This window comes from Kazachstania africana, chromosome 10 (assembly GCF_000304475.1).
Source record: "Kazachstania africana CBS 2517 chromosome 10, complete genome".
Taxonomy (NCBI): Eukaryota; Fungi; Ascomycota; class Saccharomycetes; order Saccharomycetales; family Saccharomycetaceae; genus Kazachstania; species Kazachstania africana.
In genome coordinates this window covers 263,503-277,892 of record NC_018949.1, presented here as the reverse complement: position 1 = coordinate 277,892, position 14,390 = coordinate 263,503, and the positions used below count along the sequence as shown (strand labels likewise).

At 36.6% G+C, this 14,390-nt stretch overlaps 7 protein-coding genes across 7 annotated transcripts; 4 read left to right on the top strand and 3 right to left on the bottom strand.

The window, feature by feature from the left end:
• Positions 1–493: 493 nt before the first annotated feature.
• COX5B (cytochrome c oxidase subunit Vb) lies at positions 494–949 on the top strand (the record flags this gene model as incomplete). The annotated part of the gene is made up of 1 exon (XM_003959305.1): positions 494–949. One exon carries the CDS (start codon positions 494–496, stop codon positions 947–949), a length of 456 nt encoding a protein of 151 aa, XP_003959354.1.
• A 359-nt stretch (positions 950–1,308) lies between these two features.
• HPM1 (protein-histidine N-methyltransferase) lies at positions 1,309–2,355 on the top strand (the record flags this gene model as incomplete). Its single annotated transcript, XM_003959304.1, has 1 exon — positions 1,309–2,355. One exon carries the CDS (start codon positions 1,309–1,311, stop codon positions 2,353–2,355), a length of 1,047 nt encoding a protein of 348 aa, XP_003959353.1.
• Positions 2,356–2,456: 101 nt separating this feature from the next.
• On the bottom strand, positions 2,457–5,135 carry SEC24 (COPII subunit SEC24; the record flags this gene model as incomplete). Its single annotated transcript, XM_003959303.1, has 1 exon — positions 2,457–5,135. The coding sequence occupies one exon, from the start codon at positions 5,133–5,135 to the stop codon at positions 2,457–2,459; it is 2,679 nt and encodes an 892-aa protein (XP_003959352.1).
• Positions 5,136–5,670: 535 nt separating this feature from the next.
• KAFR0J01500 (putative metalloendopeptidase) lies at positions 5,671–7,746 on the top strand (the record flags this gene model as incomplete). Its single annotated transcript, XM_003959302.1, has 1 exon — positions 5,671–7,746. The coding sequence occupies one exon, from the start codon at positions 5,671–5,673 to the stop codon at positions 7,744–7,746; it is 2,076 nt and encodes a 691-aa protein (XP_003959351.1).
• A 203-nt stretch (positions 7,747–7,949) lies between these two features.
• Positions 7,950–10,238, bottom strand: PFK26 (6-phosphofructo-2-kinase; the record flags this gene model as incomplete). The annotated part of the gene is made up of 1 exon (XM_003959301.1): positions 7,950–10,238. One exon carries the CDS (start codon positions 10,236–10,238, stop codon positions 7,950–7,952), a length of 2,289 nt encoding a protein of 762 aa, XP_003959350.1.
• A 699-nt stretch (positions 10,239–10,937) lies between these two features.
• On the top strand, positions 10,938–11,935 carry MOB1 (Mob1p; the record flags this gene model as incomplete). The annotated part of the gene is made up of 2 exons (XM_003959300.1): positions 10,938–10,957; positions 11,068–11,935. 2 exons carry the CDS (start codon positions 10,938–10,940, stop codon positions 11,933–11,935), a joined length of 888 nt encoding a protein of 295 aa, XP_003959349.1.
• A 214-nt stretch (positions 11,936–12,149) lies between these two features.
• On the bottom strand, positions 12,150–14,120 carry SLM1 (phosphatidylinositol 4,5-bisphosphate-binding protein; the record flags this gene model as incomplete). Its single annotated transcript, XM_003959299.1, has 1 exon — positions 12,150–14,120. One exon carries the CDS (start codon positions 14,118–14,120, stop codon positions 12,150–12,152), a length of 1,971 nt encoding a protein of 656 aa, XP_003959348.1.
• Positions 14,121–14,390: the final 270 nt, after the last annotated feature.

Sequence of the window (14,390 nt, the reverse complement as noted above, 5' to 3'; positions counted from 1 at the left end):
GACTTTTTACATAATATATAACTTATAATAAGTCATTGAAAAGCACGATACGATTATATATTCTCAGAAGCAAATGAGCACCATCGATCGGGATCTGACAGTTCGACCAAGCCAGATCCCGGCGTCGCAGCGGGGGAAGTATAGGCAGCGTCACAGCCATTTTCGACTGGTCACAACTAGCCAATCAATCGAACAACGTGACCTGCACGATGCAAAACTGTAGCCAAAGTGGGTTTTACTCGCAGCGTTTTTTATACCAATGATTGATGATTTTCTTCGATGTTTCGAGGACAGCCAATGAAATATGATTTTAGCGAAAGGACGAGAAAAAGTATAACGGATGTATCTTTCCAGAGAGAAGCCAAGAACAATTAGATTTGTTTATTTAATACAAGTTTACTAACGCAGATTGGTATATTAAGATAGTGTTATTTGACTTCGGTTCAAGTGATTATTGTAATAAGATATCAAGAGTAGTGATATAAGAAATATAATGTTTCGTAATTCGCTGGTAAGGGTTCAACAAATAACTCCGAGGAGATTGGCTACCACTGTGCCCACACTCTCCAAGGCTTCCATAGTGGATTTGAACCAAAGATGGGATACTATGCCATTGGCACAGCAAGAAGATATAGTAAACAAGTTGACTGAGCGTCAGAAACTACCATGGAAAGATCTAACGCCCTCGGAGAAACAGGCTGCTTGGTACATATCGTATGGTGAATGGGGTCCCAGAAGGCCCGTTCTCGATAAAGGTGACGCCTCTTATATCTTAAAAGGTGTAGTGTTTGGTTTAGGCGTTGCGATGGGACTATTTGCCTTCACCAGAATGTTTGCTGGTGAGGCCCCGGTTAGTATGAATAAGGAATGGCAACTAAAATCTGACGAGTACTTGAAATCAAAAAATGCCAATCCATGGGGCGGATATTCCCAAGTTCAATCAAAGTGAATCTGGAATATTCGAATTCTCTATTACAAAAACTGTCTCTTTTCAATCAATAAAATTTATCTTTTTTCTCTTTTCTCATGTGTTGTGAGAAAATAATTATGAAAAGTTAGGAACTTATATACTTATTCAATAACTTATTTATTTTTTAATGGGTCTGGTATCTGTAAAATGAAATATGGATAGTTCCTGATATATAGATCTAATATGCCATACTTCCTCCTTCATTCTTCTTTATCTTCAGGCTCTTTTGAGTTTCAAAATATCATAATAGCGATGAGCTAAAAAAAATTGAAAATTTTCGAAATACTTCACTATAAGATGTAACTTAACCATCACGCTTCAGACCCAATTATTGCTAAATGAGTTTCTCCTTTGGTTTCACTTCTGAGGATTTCGAAGATGACGTGTTAGTCGATTCAAATGGTACTGTACAGAATGACAACACACAGGCTGATATAAATCCTTTAGACAATCCGAGACTCTTGGATTCTGAGATATTTCAACCAAAAGTGGAGAGTCTAGAAGAATATCTGCAATCATTGAGAAATGTTAGATTAACGTTCGAAAAGATATTAACTCCAGAAACTCAAACTGCTCTATACAGACGTGAACTATTCGATATAAAGCATCAATTGATGTCTGAAAATGATGACGGAAATAACGAACTAGATATTCTTCTGAAAGAAGATCTCAGGAAAAACGTATATGAAGGTGGGCTAAAATCATGGGAATGCTCTCTTGACTTGGTTGATTCATTGAAGACCAACAATGCTGAATTTCAAGACACTGTAATCGACCTGGGATGTGGTACTGCATTACCGTCTGAATGTATATTCAGCCAATACTTAGAAAATGACTGGGCCCCCGGTTTAAATCTCATTTTAACTGATTACAATTCAAGTGTCCTGCGTTTGGCAAGTTTACCAAATCTCATCATTGCCTGGGCAAAAATCTGTCTTTCTTCAGAACAATGGATGAATTTACAAAGAGCCAATGATGAAACCATACCAATTGTAGACGATGAACTGTTATTAACAGAGCAATTGTTGGACCTATTTTATGAAGACTTGGGAAAGAGAAACATTAAAATAAACTTGGTATCTGGTACTTGGGGTCGTAGCTTCCTCAATGTGGTAGATAACCTCCTCAAAAACACCAAGCAACTCTTGGTATTGAGTTCTGAAACTATTTACCAGCCAGAAAATCTGAATGTCATTGCTGAAACAATGATATACTATAAACAAACCTACCAAGCTTCTCAAATACTGCTGTCGGCTAAGGATATCTATTTCGGAGTTGGTGGTAGTGTGGTCGAATTTGAAAGATATTTAACTTCCAAAAATGTTAGCTTCCAAACATTCAAAGTAAGAGCTGGTCTTAAGAGATCAATCGTAATTATTAATTGATATATAAATATAGAAGTACATCATTTTTTGTTTTTTTTTTATTCTTTTTTCAATAGTCATTAAAGAATCAAATTGATCAAGTCTGATTACCGCTAAAATGTCTATTTATTCATTCTCTGCTTAATATTTTGTAAAAATTCACGGTAACTTTCAGTCTTGGAAATGTTGTCTTCAACAAGTTGTGCCATTACCATCGATCTCAATGCTATGCCCTCTTTAAAGTATGGTAGATTAGCGGTCTCGTTGGTGGAAATACCTCTTACAATATAAAGTTCTTGATAAGTGACTTGTTCCATATCGACCCTCTCTCTTATTCTACCTATAATATTTCTGACCTTACAGTTGAGTTCCGAACTCTCGATAACTGGTAGCTCCATCTTACCCATTGGTACTTCCAGAACGCTGGACACACCAAATAGATCTTCAACAAGTGCATTAACTGCCTCACCCCCAATCCACAAATATAATTCGGTCGTATTATCGATAAGATATAATCCATATTGCTGCCATAATTTCATACTACTGTTAACTGGCTCTGGAAGCAGTTCGGTGTCCCCCTGCTCAGGAGCCTCTAACAGGGGATAAACACTTGGATAAATGCATTTTGTTAAATATTTTAAAGGCAGAGTCTCTAAATAGTTGAGTGCGGCCGCACGTTGATCGATTGGTATAATTGCGTCCCTAAATGCCATGTTCTTAGTTAAAGATGACATTAGCAATGGTAACATTCTTAAATTAGCACAAAAGGATAATGGTAGCCCTCCCGCTACATTTTTCACAACCATCTCCTTTTCATACACAGTTAATATATCTTGAATTGTCTTCTTCAAATAGTCTCTTGCCTCAATTGTAGAGACATCGTTGGCTCTCTTGATAGCTTGCTGTGTAAAGTATGCATGAATTGCTTGTTGATCAGCAGATGCAAACAACTCGTGTAATGAATTTGTTGTTGGTAACGCTAGTGTAATAATTCTGATTCTTCTTTCTCCAGTGTTCGCAGACAAAAGCACAGCAATCTGCACATATACGTAATTTGTATTGATATTATCATCAATTTCCATTTCAAAGACATAACTTTGATCTCTTGGCATTGTAGAGAATGCACAGAGATCCGAAGATCTGTTGAAAAAATGACCGTAAAAACTAGACATCTTGATACCACGAGATCCACGTGCCCTCATAACTGTTTCAATGGATATATCCATTGATACGTGCTTTGAAAATTCTCTAGAAAATTTGGTGACATCATTGGCACTGAAATTAGGATAATAATGTAGTTGACCACCAGAGTACCTAGATAAATTTGATAATGTAGCAACATCAATATAATCATTGGCTGTTAGGAAAAGATCAATAGTAATCTGTGCTTTACTACATTCAATGGTGAAACTTTTATAGAAGGGATCTTGGCAATTCAATAGTAAATTAGATTCTCTGTAAGTATTTAAAACGGCTCTTTCATTACGCTTTTCTAGTTTTGCAATACCAGCATTTGGTAAAGTGGATGATTGAACTATGATCTTACCACCAACTGTAGAAATTAAATTATATGCAGATTTCAATGCTGACCCAAGAGCAAAACTGTTACTAGTGTTTGACTGAAAAATTAATGGGAGACGAGACAAAAGAGATTCAATGTTTTTCTTGCAATCCGAAAGTGAAACCAACAATTTATCAGGTCTTGGAAGGTAAGGTTCATCTAAGTCGCCTACATCCAACATTGTAACGGTATCGCTTTCCGATTCGTCATTAGGAATCTTGAAATAGTGAATAACGTGGTCAACGCAAATAATTGCAATTTTGGTTCTTCCATCATGATTTGGAATCTTATCAATAGAATCTAATAGAGTACTTGTGCTTGCATATAAGGCACCATTCTTTATGGAATTGATCGAAACATCGAGAATAAAAGTGTAAACAGAAGGTGGTGGCTGTCTGACAGAATATTCTTTTGGTGCCAAATATTCCATTACGGAATGTTTCACTTCATTTCTGTCGAATCTGTTAATCATTTCAGTTGAATCAGTATAGAACTCTTTGTTGAACTGCATGGGTAAATCATTAGCTAGTCTACAGAAGTTACATCTCCAACGTCTTGTTTGGGGAATGAAAGATGCATATGGGTTCATATAGGCACGACAACGACGACAACGGACGATTATACCATCTGTGTTGAGCGGAGGTGGATGTACATTATCATGAAGATATTGATATGGTCTAATGATCAAAGCAAGAGGTAGCTTTGATTTTTTGAGCAGACCGCCATTCTTAGGGACTGCATTTAATGTGCTCCTGACATAATCTATAGCGGAGTTAGACTCTTCATATTGTACCATCATCTCTTCAGGTGGAATCATGATAGGAGGTGGTGGCAAAGTAAGATCATGAATTGGCGGTGGAAGTTCACGTAATAAATCAGTAGGATACAATTGATTCATTAGCTTATCTTCAAAGGGCGTTGATCCGTTAGTGTATGATAAAGAGGGAGAAGGTGGGACTTGTACTTGGGATTGCTGAAGGTAAGATGAAGCATTTGGATCAATAATTGGAACATTATGCAAATGTAAGTTACCGAGCGAAGTGGAAGCTTGATCCAATTGCCCCTGCAATTGTTGCTGGATTGGAGTGAACGTATCACTGGGCTGCTGTATGTTTGGAGTCTGCGGGGCTGATTGGTGTCCATAAGATGCAGTTCTGCTATGTGAGATAGCAGGACCTCCGTTTTGAGTGTAACCCAATGGAATTTGTGGATAGGCCCTTTTCTTGTGAGAGTGAGACATTACTAGAATTTTCAAACTAAAGTCAACAATGAAATCTTCAACGAAGAGAAGCAAAAAAGAAGCTGGAAATAAGAAGAAGCAACGTCAGACTATTGGATAAAATGCACAGCTGCCAATTAGAAGTGTAATGGCTGTCTTTTAAGTTGAATTGCAATTTGTTCCACCTGTCAATATATGGCCTTGCTGTTCATTAGGGATTCTTTCAGGTCCCAGAATTATATAATCCGAGATCAAGATGTGTGGGTGTTAATATAATATTGGGCTAAAATGACTGTTCAAGAGCATAGAATGTCTCAAGAATACATCATGGCGATGAAGTATACGCAGTTGGTCCAGAATGACTGGTGGTGTATGCCCCCCTTATGCTGTCCTGTTCTGTATGAATACTTAATCGTTTATTGACAGCATGTTAAGAATGCTCGAGAAATCTGCTAAGCCGAAAAAGTGATCTACTTAAGATTGGAAAGTTTTAAGGAACATTGAACAACTCCGCTTGGAACCATTACTGTACTCTCCAGAAGTGACTAATATTGAAATGCCTAATACGATTGAGCTATTTAATTTGGTCGAAAATGACAGTATCGTTAGCCCATGTATCACTGTTCATGGGAAACTCAGCAAATCCGATTCTGCTAGAAATATCCAGGTACAACATCCACAGCTTCCTCCTTTGAGTTTTCCTGTAAATGAGGGATTCTTTAAGGCCACTATTCTGCTGACCCCCGGGGAAAATAGGTTGATGTTCGTTACTGATACAAACGTTTCCTGTACAGTAACTTGTCACTACACACCCCTCGTACAGAACAAACCGGTTCATCTATGTCTGATCATCGCTGAGGACTCACCTTTGAAGTTCGATTCTCCAGCATCTCAAATCGCCAAGGAAGGTGGTAACGGTGTGGATTTGGCTATAAAGAAGTTACGTATTGCAGGTAGATTGATGCAATCTTTTACAAATGAGCAAATGCAAAGAAATGGTTTCGGACAACGTACCTTCAATTTCGTAGAAGAATGGGCACATGATACTCAATTTCGTAATGGTGGTTGTCCGATGAGGAATACCATCAAGATTCATGTGGTAAGATCCGAAAGAACCACAAGTGAAATAAGAGATCACAACGTCGCTCAACAAAATAGTAAAGGTACAAATACCGGGGCCCTTTTCGGTTGGGCTATGGATGCCTTGAAAAAATATGGTGGTCCTTTCCAGGAAAACGAACATCCAGTGCAAGCAGCATGTGTTTTCTTAGATAGTCATTGGGATGGTAAGTTAATTACCGGTCATGCAGCTTTGGGCGGTGGTGATGATCATATAAAACTGGCTATTTTTGGCTCTCATGGTATCTATTCCTGGCCTACTTGTATGGAAGACATCATTCCATACTTTTTAGACGAAACAAAGAGGACTAACGAAGTTGCAAATGATTGTAATGAATGTGGCAGTCATTGGGAATGTGCTGTTGTCACAATGGGTGCATTCATGCATGAAATTGGCCATCTTCTTGGATGTCCACATCAGGAGCATGGTGTTATGCTAAGGGATTATACAAGACTTAATAGATCTTTCTTAACAAGGGAGGCTTTTGCTACAAGAACTAATTCATATGGTGCTAAACCTCCAATCTTCCCAAAGGAAGAATGCACGTGGCATAGGTTAGACTTGGTCAGATTCCTTTACCATCCTTCCTTTACAAAAGAACAGGACTTTTACGATTCAAGCTTTATGAGACCCACGAGAAATGGTGGCTTCAAAGTTGCAAAACCTGCTTTATATCCTCTGAACAATGATATGTGCAGAATAACCTCTTCAACCGGTATCTATCTAATTGAGATAATATGTGGAGATCTAGCAAAGGCTTTCATTGAATATTTGCCAAAATCTTTAGGTGGAACAGGCCCCCAAAGGGAGGTTATTTTATCACTAGCTGATCTACAATCACGTATTCCTAAGGATAAAGTAGCTGAGTATGGTAATAAGTTTAAACTCAAAGTGCTTGCTGTTAATTCACCAGACGTATCATTTGACAACTTCCCAGCTTTACTCCTACAAGCGTTGATACCAATGACGAAATATGGCTATTCGCAAAACGTTCAAGGCATAAAATCTCAATTACTTGGTAGTTCAAATCGTGGTAAAGACATTGGGATTATTGCGGTTGACATGAAAAAAGTAGTAGCAGTGAGAGTTTACCATGGGTATGCCTTAGATGGTATTCGCTTCTATTTAACTGCTACTGAACCAAAGGACAAAGATAATGGTAAGCCTGCTGTTCCACCTAGGACATATATGGGCAAATTAACGAACGCTTTCAAAAGTACAGGGATTAAAGAAGACCAAAAAAGTGTGCTGTTTGGTAATCAAACTCCAAACTATACGGATATAGTATTAGAACCAAATGAAATTATCAAAGGATTTAATGTAAGATGTGGCGCATGGATTGATGCTGTCCAACTTGTTACCAATAATGGAAGAATGACCAAAATGTGCGGTAATATTACAGGTGGCGGGTTAGCAGAATTAATTCCGCCAGAAGGGCAATCCATACTTGGTTTATACGGCAACGTGGGTAAATGGGTCGATGCCATAGGTATAGTATATGGAAATGCTTAAGTATATCTCTTGGGTGAGGGAAACTTGCTTTTTAATTTCTACTAAATAATAAACATTTTTTGAATACATGCAACACTGACCATGAACAATGTCAAAAAGAGAAAAAAAGAAAGAATGAATTAAGAAATATATAAATAAATAAGTAGAAATTAACTAAATAATAGAATATGAATTCATAACCTCATAGGATACTTTCATTATGATTAAGTCTGACTATGACTTCTTGTCATTTTTATGCTATTATTACTGGTGATATTACTATTATCACTAGCATCTGGAGAGGTAGCGTCCCTAAAACGGGTGCCAAGGTCTGTTTTTAAACTAGAAAGTTTTTCATTGAGTTGATCGATTTGAAAACGCTCTCTTGATGACTTACGTGGTATAGGTCTCATATCAGCCTTTTTAAATTCACTTCTTATATTGGATGACGTGATAGGTTCGCTTGCAAGAACTTTTTCATCAATGGTTCCACTATCTTGTTGTAGACCATCACCTTCGAATCCTACACTAGCTCTTCTTCTATTCAAGAAGTCACTCGATCCCAACTCATTAGTAGGAGGCGCGGTAGGGACAACAGAATATTTCCTTTCCTTGTAAACAAGCCCAACTTCCCTAACTTTTGTTGTGTTCAAATGAGATTCCGGAACCTTGGAAAAGCAATCTGTCTTCTCATCATATTCCCATAGTGACCATGTTATACCATATGGTTTCGTTTCTAAACAGTATACACAATGTAGTGGGACATCTAAGTTGGAGATAACGTCAACATTTAGATTCATATAGTATCCTAATAAGGCCCTAGCAACAACTCTGTGCGTAACAATCAATACACTATCATCAATCCTTTCCAGTTCCGTAATAACAGGCCTTAAACGATTAATAACATCCATATATGACTCGCCTGCAATCCCAGGGTATCTATAACGTAATTTATCCTTTTGTCTCTTTGCAAATTCCTTAGGGAAATTGGCTCTTATTTCTGAATATGTCATACCTTCGTAGTCACCTGCACTCAATTCGTCCAACATCCTCATTTGTTTTATTGGATAATCATCTTCATTAAAATACTGTGCTGTCTCAACTGACCTTTGTCTCATACTAGTCCAGACAAAGAAATTACTAATGGGATCAGTAGTTCCATTTTCTTTATAAGTTTGTATTATATCATTTTTGGAATAAATTTCATTTGCCTCTTTTTTTTTTAATTGTTCGAAATAGAATATTTCTCTTTGCTCATCCATGAACCTAGTCAATGCTTGAGCATATTTGAGTCCACGTGAAGTTAAATGTGAATCACCTCCCAATCTCCCCAACATATTATCTTCGCTTTCACCATTTCTGGTAATCCATATCTGTCTTTCCGTCAAATTAAAATTCAATAGATAATATACTGTCTGAGATGCTAAAAAACCTTCAATTTTGTATGATATTATTTTTTTACCAACATCTATCATTTTAATATATGGTATATTTTCATCATCTTCTATTGGTTCATATGCCCTCAAATAATTTGCCAATCTTTCTTTGAAATCTTTCAATGATTCTTCAGGGTTTTTACCCTTATAGTCTGGTCCAAACAACTTCAATTTGATATTATTTTCGACTACAGTTCTATTTGTACAAATAGACTCCAAATATAAAACTTTTAAGTGGCTATTTCTTTCACGAATTTTTTCTAGTACCTTCTTTCTACGAGTTCTGGTTGTGTTTGTAGCGTCGAAGACTGCTACTGAACCTGGGCCTTCCAATAGATAGTCTAATAATTCATCTAAGGTGTCAAGTGCCCACTTATCTCTAAGTTTGGATGAATTTTCATTACTTGGATCAAAAAATTTTGAATCCTGATCACTTAAGTTATGTTTCTTTGCAAATCTTCTTCTTGTATTACCAACATTAAAGACTTTACAATAATACATGGAATAGTTTAAATATCTTGATAATTTGTTTGTTATGAATGATTTACCTGTTGCCGGCAACCCTACCATTATGATGATTAATTTCGACCCTGAGTCCTCTTTTGATATGAGACCATCCGGGGATGTTTTAGACTTAGTTAAGCCAGGTACATCAATTGTCGTGGGCCTCCTTGTCCTATGAGAAAATTTCGAAGGAGATCGACTGCCTGACGTTACAGGTGTTGTTTCTCCCTTTTGCAAGCGACTTAGACTTGGTAATTGTAGAGTACTAGGTACCGGAGAAGGAGAGGCAGAAACACTTGGCGATGTCCATGTACTAGTAACTGGTGTATCACTCAACGGCCTTCTTTTGAAACTTGGCAATGAGTCTAACCTTTTTGACTGCTCATCATCTAACTGTATAGTCACATGCTTTTTCTTTGGTAGCATATCCTTCAATGTACCTGAGGAAGAAGAGGTAGAAGAGGGAGTAGAATTGGAAGGATTTGTAACAATTGATCTTGCTTTTGGTTCTATATCTGATTCAGAAGAATCCGGGGTCAACGAGTCATCTATATATTTCACTTTTCTGAACATAGGGGGAGCTATAACACTGACGTGAATATAAACACAGAATGAGAAGAAAGAATATGATCGATGAAATAAATATGAGTTAGGGATAAAAAGCAAGGATTAAAACCCTGATCTATTCCTTGAATAAATTCTAAAGATCAAAAAAAAAAAAAAAGAGGTAACGCTTTATGAGGTTGTCAACTGAATATAATTGAAGTCTACTAGCAGATACCAAAATATAATTGACAAAAAACGGTATTAGAAAGTTGTTGTTTTCCTATTAACAATAATTTTGATCAACTTTTTATCTCATTAAAAATGAGATTGCCCCATCATTAAATAGTTCCTATTTGCTTCCTATTTTTGATTATTAACGGAAAATGGAATTTGAAAACAAAAGTTTTGGTCGGGTAAAATTGAGTCAGATTAACCCTAAACTTCCGGGCACTATCTTATAAGCCCTATCTTTTTTTGTAATTTAACCCTGGGCCGGAAATAATGCCCTAACCAATTCCGGGCCAAAGTTGATTTCGCACAAAAACTTCACATTTGGAAAAGACATAAATAAATAATAATCGTTAGAAGACGGTAAAGGTTTGTTTATAAAGAACTTACAGACGCTGCTCCAGAGTACTGAATAAAAGAGAAATACATTAGTTTTTCAGCATTGAGTTAGCATATAACCGATTTCACTATCATTTTTGTCTCTCAATATCGAAATAAATGTCATTCTTACAAAGTTTGTATGTCGTATTTGTCATGAGTTCCACACCAATTTTTACTTCACCATCTCACAAATCAATACTAACATATTGTTACCAAAACTCTGTTTGGTTCTTCCCCATATTGACAGTCACTTAAGTCCCGGACAGACGATTCGTTCCACTAGAGGTTTTAAATGGAACACGGGTGCCACTCAAACCAATGGACCATCGCAACCAGAAACTCCATCTGCTCACAAATCAACTAGGCCCTTAAACGGCAATGTGGCTAGTCCTAGTATGAATCCAGGAATTACGACCACACCGGTAAGACAGCAGACGTCATTTAATCCAAGTTCTGCGCAACATGTAACAGATTTTAACTATACACCATCACATCAAAAACCTTTCATACAGCAGACTGCAGGTACCACTGTAACGACACATCAAGATATTAAAGAAATCGTCGAAATGACTCTAGGTTCAGAAAGTGTATTAAATCAAGCTGTCAAATTGCCTAAGGGGGAAAACGAAAATGAATGGTTAGCTGTGCATGTTGTCGATTTTTATAATCAAATTAATATGCTTTACGGTACTATAACGGAATTTTGTTCACCAACTACATGCCCAAGAATGATTGCCACCAATGAATATGAATACCTGTGGGCGTTTGAGAGAGGTGCCGCGCCTGTCTCCGTGACCGCTCCAAAATATGTAGAATGTCTAATGAGATGGTGCCAGGACCAGTTCGATGACGAAACTATTTTCCCACAAAAGAAAGATGGTGCCTTTCCGGATAAATTTGTAGATAAATATGTCATTCCGATATTGAGAAGACTGTTCAGAGTATATGCTCACGTTTACTGCCATCATTTCAATGAAATTTTGGAATTAAATTTACAAACAGTTTTAAATACAAGTTTTAGACATTTTTGTTTGTTTGCAGAGGAATTTAATCTGCTACGTTCAAGTGATTATGGCCCATTGTTGGAATTGGTTATCGAATTGAGGGATAGGTAATACGGTAGTTATGTTTTCTCGATATTTATATAACTTGGACTAACCAAAATAATGAAAAAAGGGCAAACAACCACAACGATTGTATACTAATTGATATAGACAGGAACTTATGTGATTTTTTTAAAAAAATTACTTTTTACGTACCTATTTTCTAGTTGTTACAAACGAAACGTTTCGCAGGAAATTTTCTTCACGATAGTTTGAATATGCTTAGCTACACCTTAGTTCTGTGGCCATCAGAAGGAATTTCGACCAACAACTTCGTGATTGAGAAATTACGTGAATCCGGCGTGTCTGGAAACGAGGATGATGTTTGGGTATCTATGTTTACTAAGCTTGGAATATTTTTACTAATATCGATAGTTTCCACATTAGAATCATTTAAACTCTCTGATTTTTTAACTGTTAACAAATTACCTGTGTTCTTGCGTATTTGGTCTTTAATAAATTTCAGTTTTTCTTTACGATTTTTCAGTTCACTTATTGTTTTAATCATACCAAACCATTCAACCATAGATTTATTAGAATTAGCTTTAAAAGTCCAATTGTGACCCCTACTCAACAAACCAACCTCCTTTTGATGAAGGGTGAATTTTACTTCGGCTTTGTTATTCGAATATTCCTTTATAGCACAATCTGATAAAAGAAATGAATTTAATGGAGCAATGTCATTTTTTCTATCTGAAGTTCTGAATTCATGCAAAAAAGTTGCTGTTAGGACATAGTAACCCTTTGTATAGTTTTTCAAAAATTTCGATCTTCTTTCCAAATGGCCTGATTTCAATTCAAACGTGAATGGATCGTCTTGATATTTGTATTTGATTTCCTTGAAATTTCTCATTGCTACATCATGACCCAGAAAATTTGCATCTCTAGAAATAAAATTGGTCCATTCAAATACAGGGTCGATATTGAGAAGACCTAGATCTAATTTTGAAATTAGTAGATCAAACACTACTTGAGCTTGCTGACCGACTAAAGTAGCGTATATGGTCAATGCATTTTGAATTTCCATAACGACAACATTTTCTAATTCTCGGCCAGATACTTGTAAATTATTAAATGCTTCATGCAAGAAATTCTCTTCACTCAATTGTCTTTTAAGTTGTCTATTCAATGTTAATTTTGCCAGATATGGATCGACTTTTGGTTTACTTGATATTTTCGTGTCACATATAGCTTCTTTAAACGTTTTAAGTAAAGCTTTGGTGGCTTCAATTTCTTTCAAGCAATTATTCTTAAAATCAGATTGTAACGATTTAATTTCTTTTATCTTGACTAGCAGATCATCTTTCAGAGCATTTAACCTTGGAATCACTTCAGTAATAAGTTCTTTGGACGCTTTTGATGCATTAGCAGCCATCGAGTTATGATAACAAATCAAGATTGTTGGCAGATCTTGAACAGATCCATTCCCCAGAGGCAAAAAGAAATTTTGATTCACTTTATCATGCGTCGTTGTAGGCTGATATGAATTTTCGACAGTAAAAAACGGGAATTGAATGGATTGAGCTAATCTTAGTTGTTGCCTGACAATTTCGTCTTGTATCGATGCAATTTCATTCAGATAAATTAGTGTTGATTTTATGACACTTCTCCATGCAGAAAACCTATTAGCCAATAGAACAGTAGGTTGGGCTGTAGTTGGTACAAGAACGGATGTAGGAGATGTGGGATCAGTATCGAACTGGATCTGCTGTTGTAAACTCTTGTGTTGTGATTGTAATGAATTTCTCAATCTTGATTGAAATGACGCATTAGTTAAAGAGTTCTTGAACCTTTTAATTCCATTGAATGTGGCATAATTGCCAGAATTTACCGATACTTGGATATTGTTGGTGTTAAGGTTGATATTATTCGGTAAGGAGGCATATCGAACATGATTTATTCCATTATTTGATGTATTCGGTACTTGAAGCCTGTCTGAATCTAATGCTGTTCGAACGACCGTCCTCTCATTATTTGAAGAAAGCGTAGTTGCATCATCATTGTCCGTATTATTCTTACCATACAGAGTACTTTTTGTCTCTTGATGTTCGACAACAAATTGCTGTACCTCTTTTGGGAGGTAGGATTGATCTTTGCCAAAGTCTGAATTCAGGCTCTTAGAATGGTTTTGTAAACTGTACAAATGCTGAAGATTTGTTTGTTGATGCTGTAACACATTCGTCATACTATAAGGCATAGTGGATTCGAGACCAATTTGTTACTGTGATCGAGGTTCCTTCCTTAAAAGAAAATGACAGAAGGTCTTCTCAGATTATATATGTATTATTCTGCATAAATGAAGTGATAAATAGCTAATGAATGTCCTAACGGCATCCTTTCATTCAATATTTTCTTCCCAAGCTCTGATCTCGAAACCCAGGATCCTCATCTCAAAATCCCCCGCCAGGCAGGGTCTTGCAGCCAAAATAAGATGTAAATCCATTCACTATTTATTTTTTCTCGAACT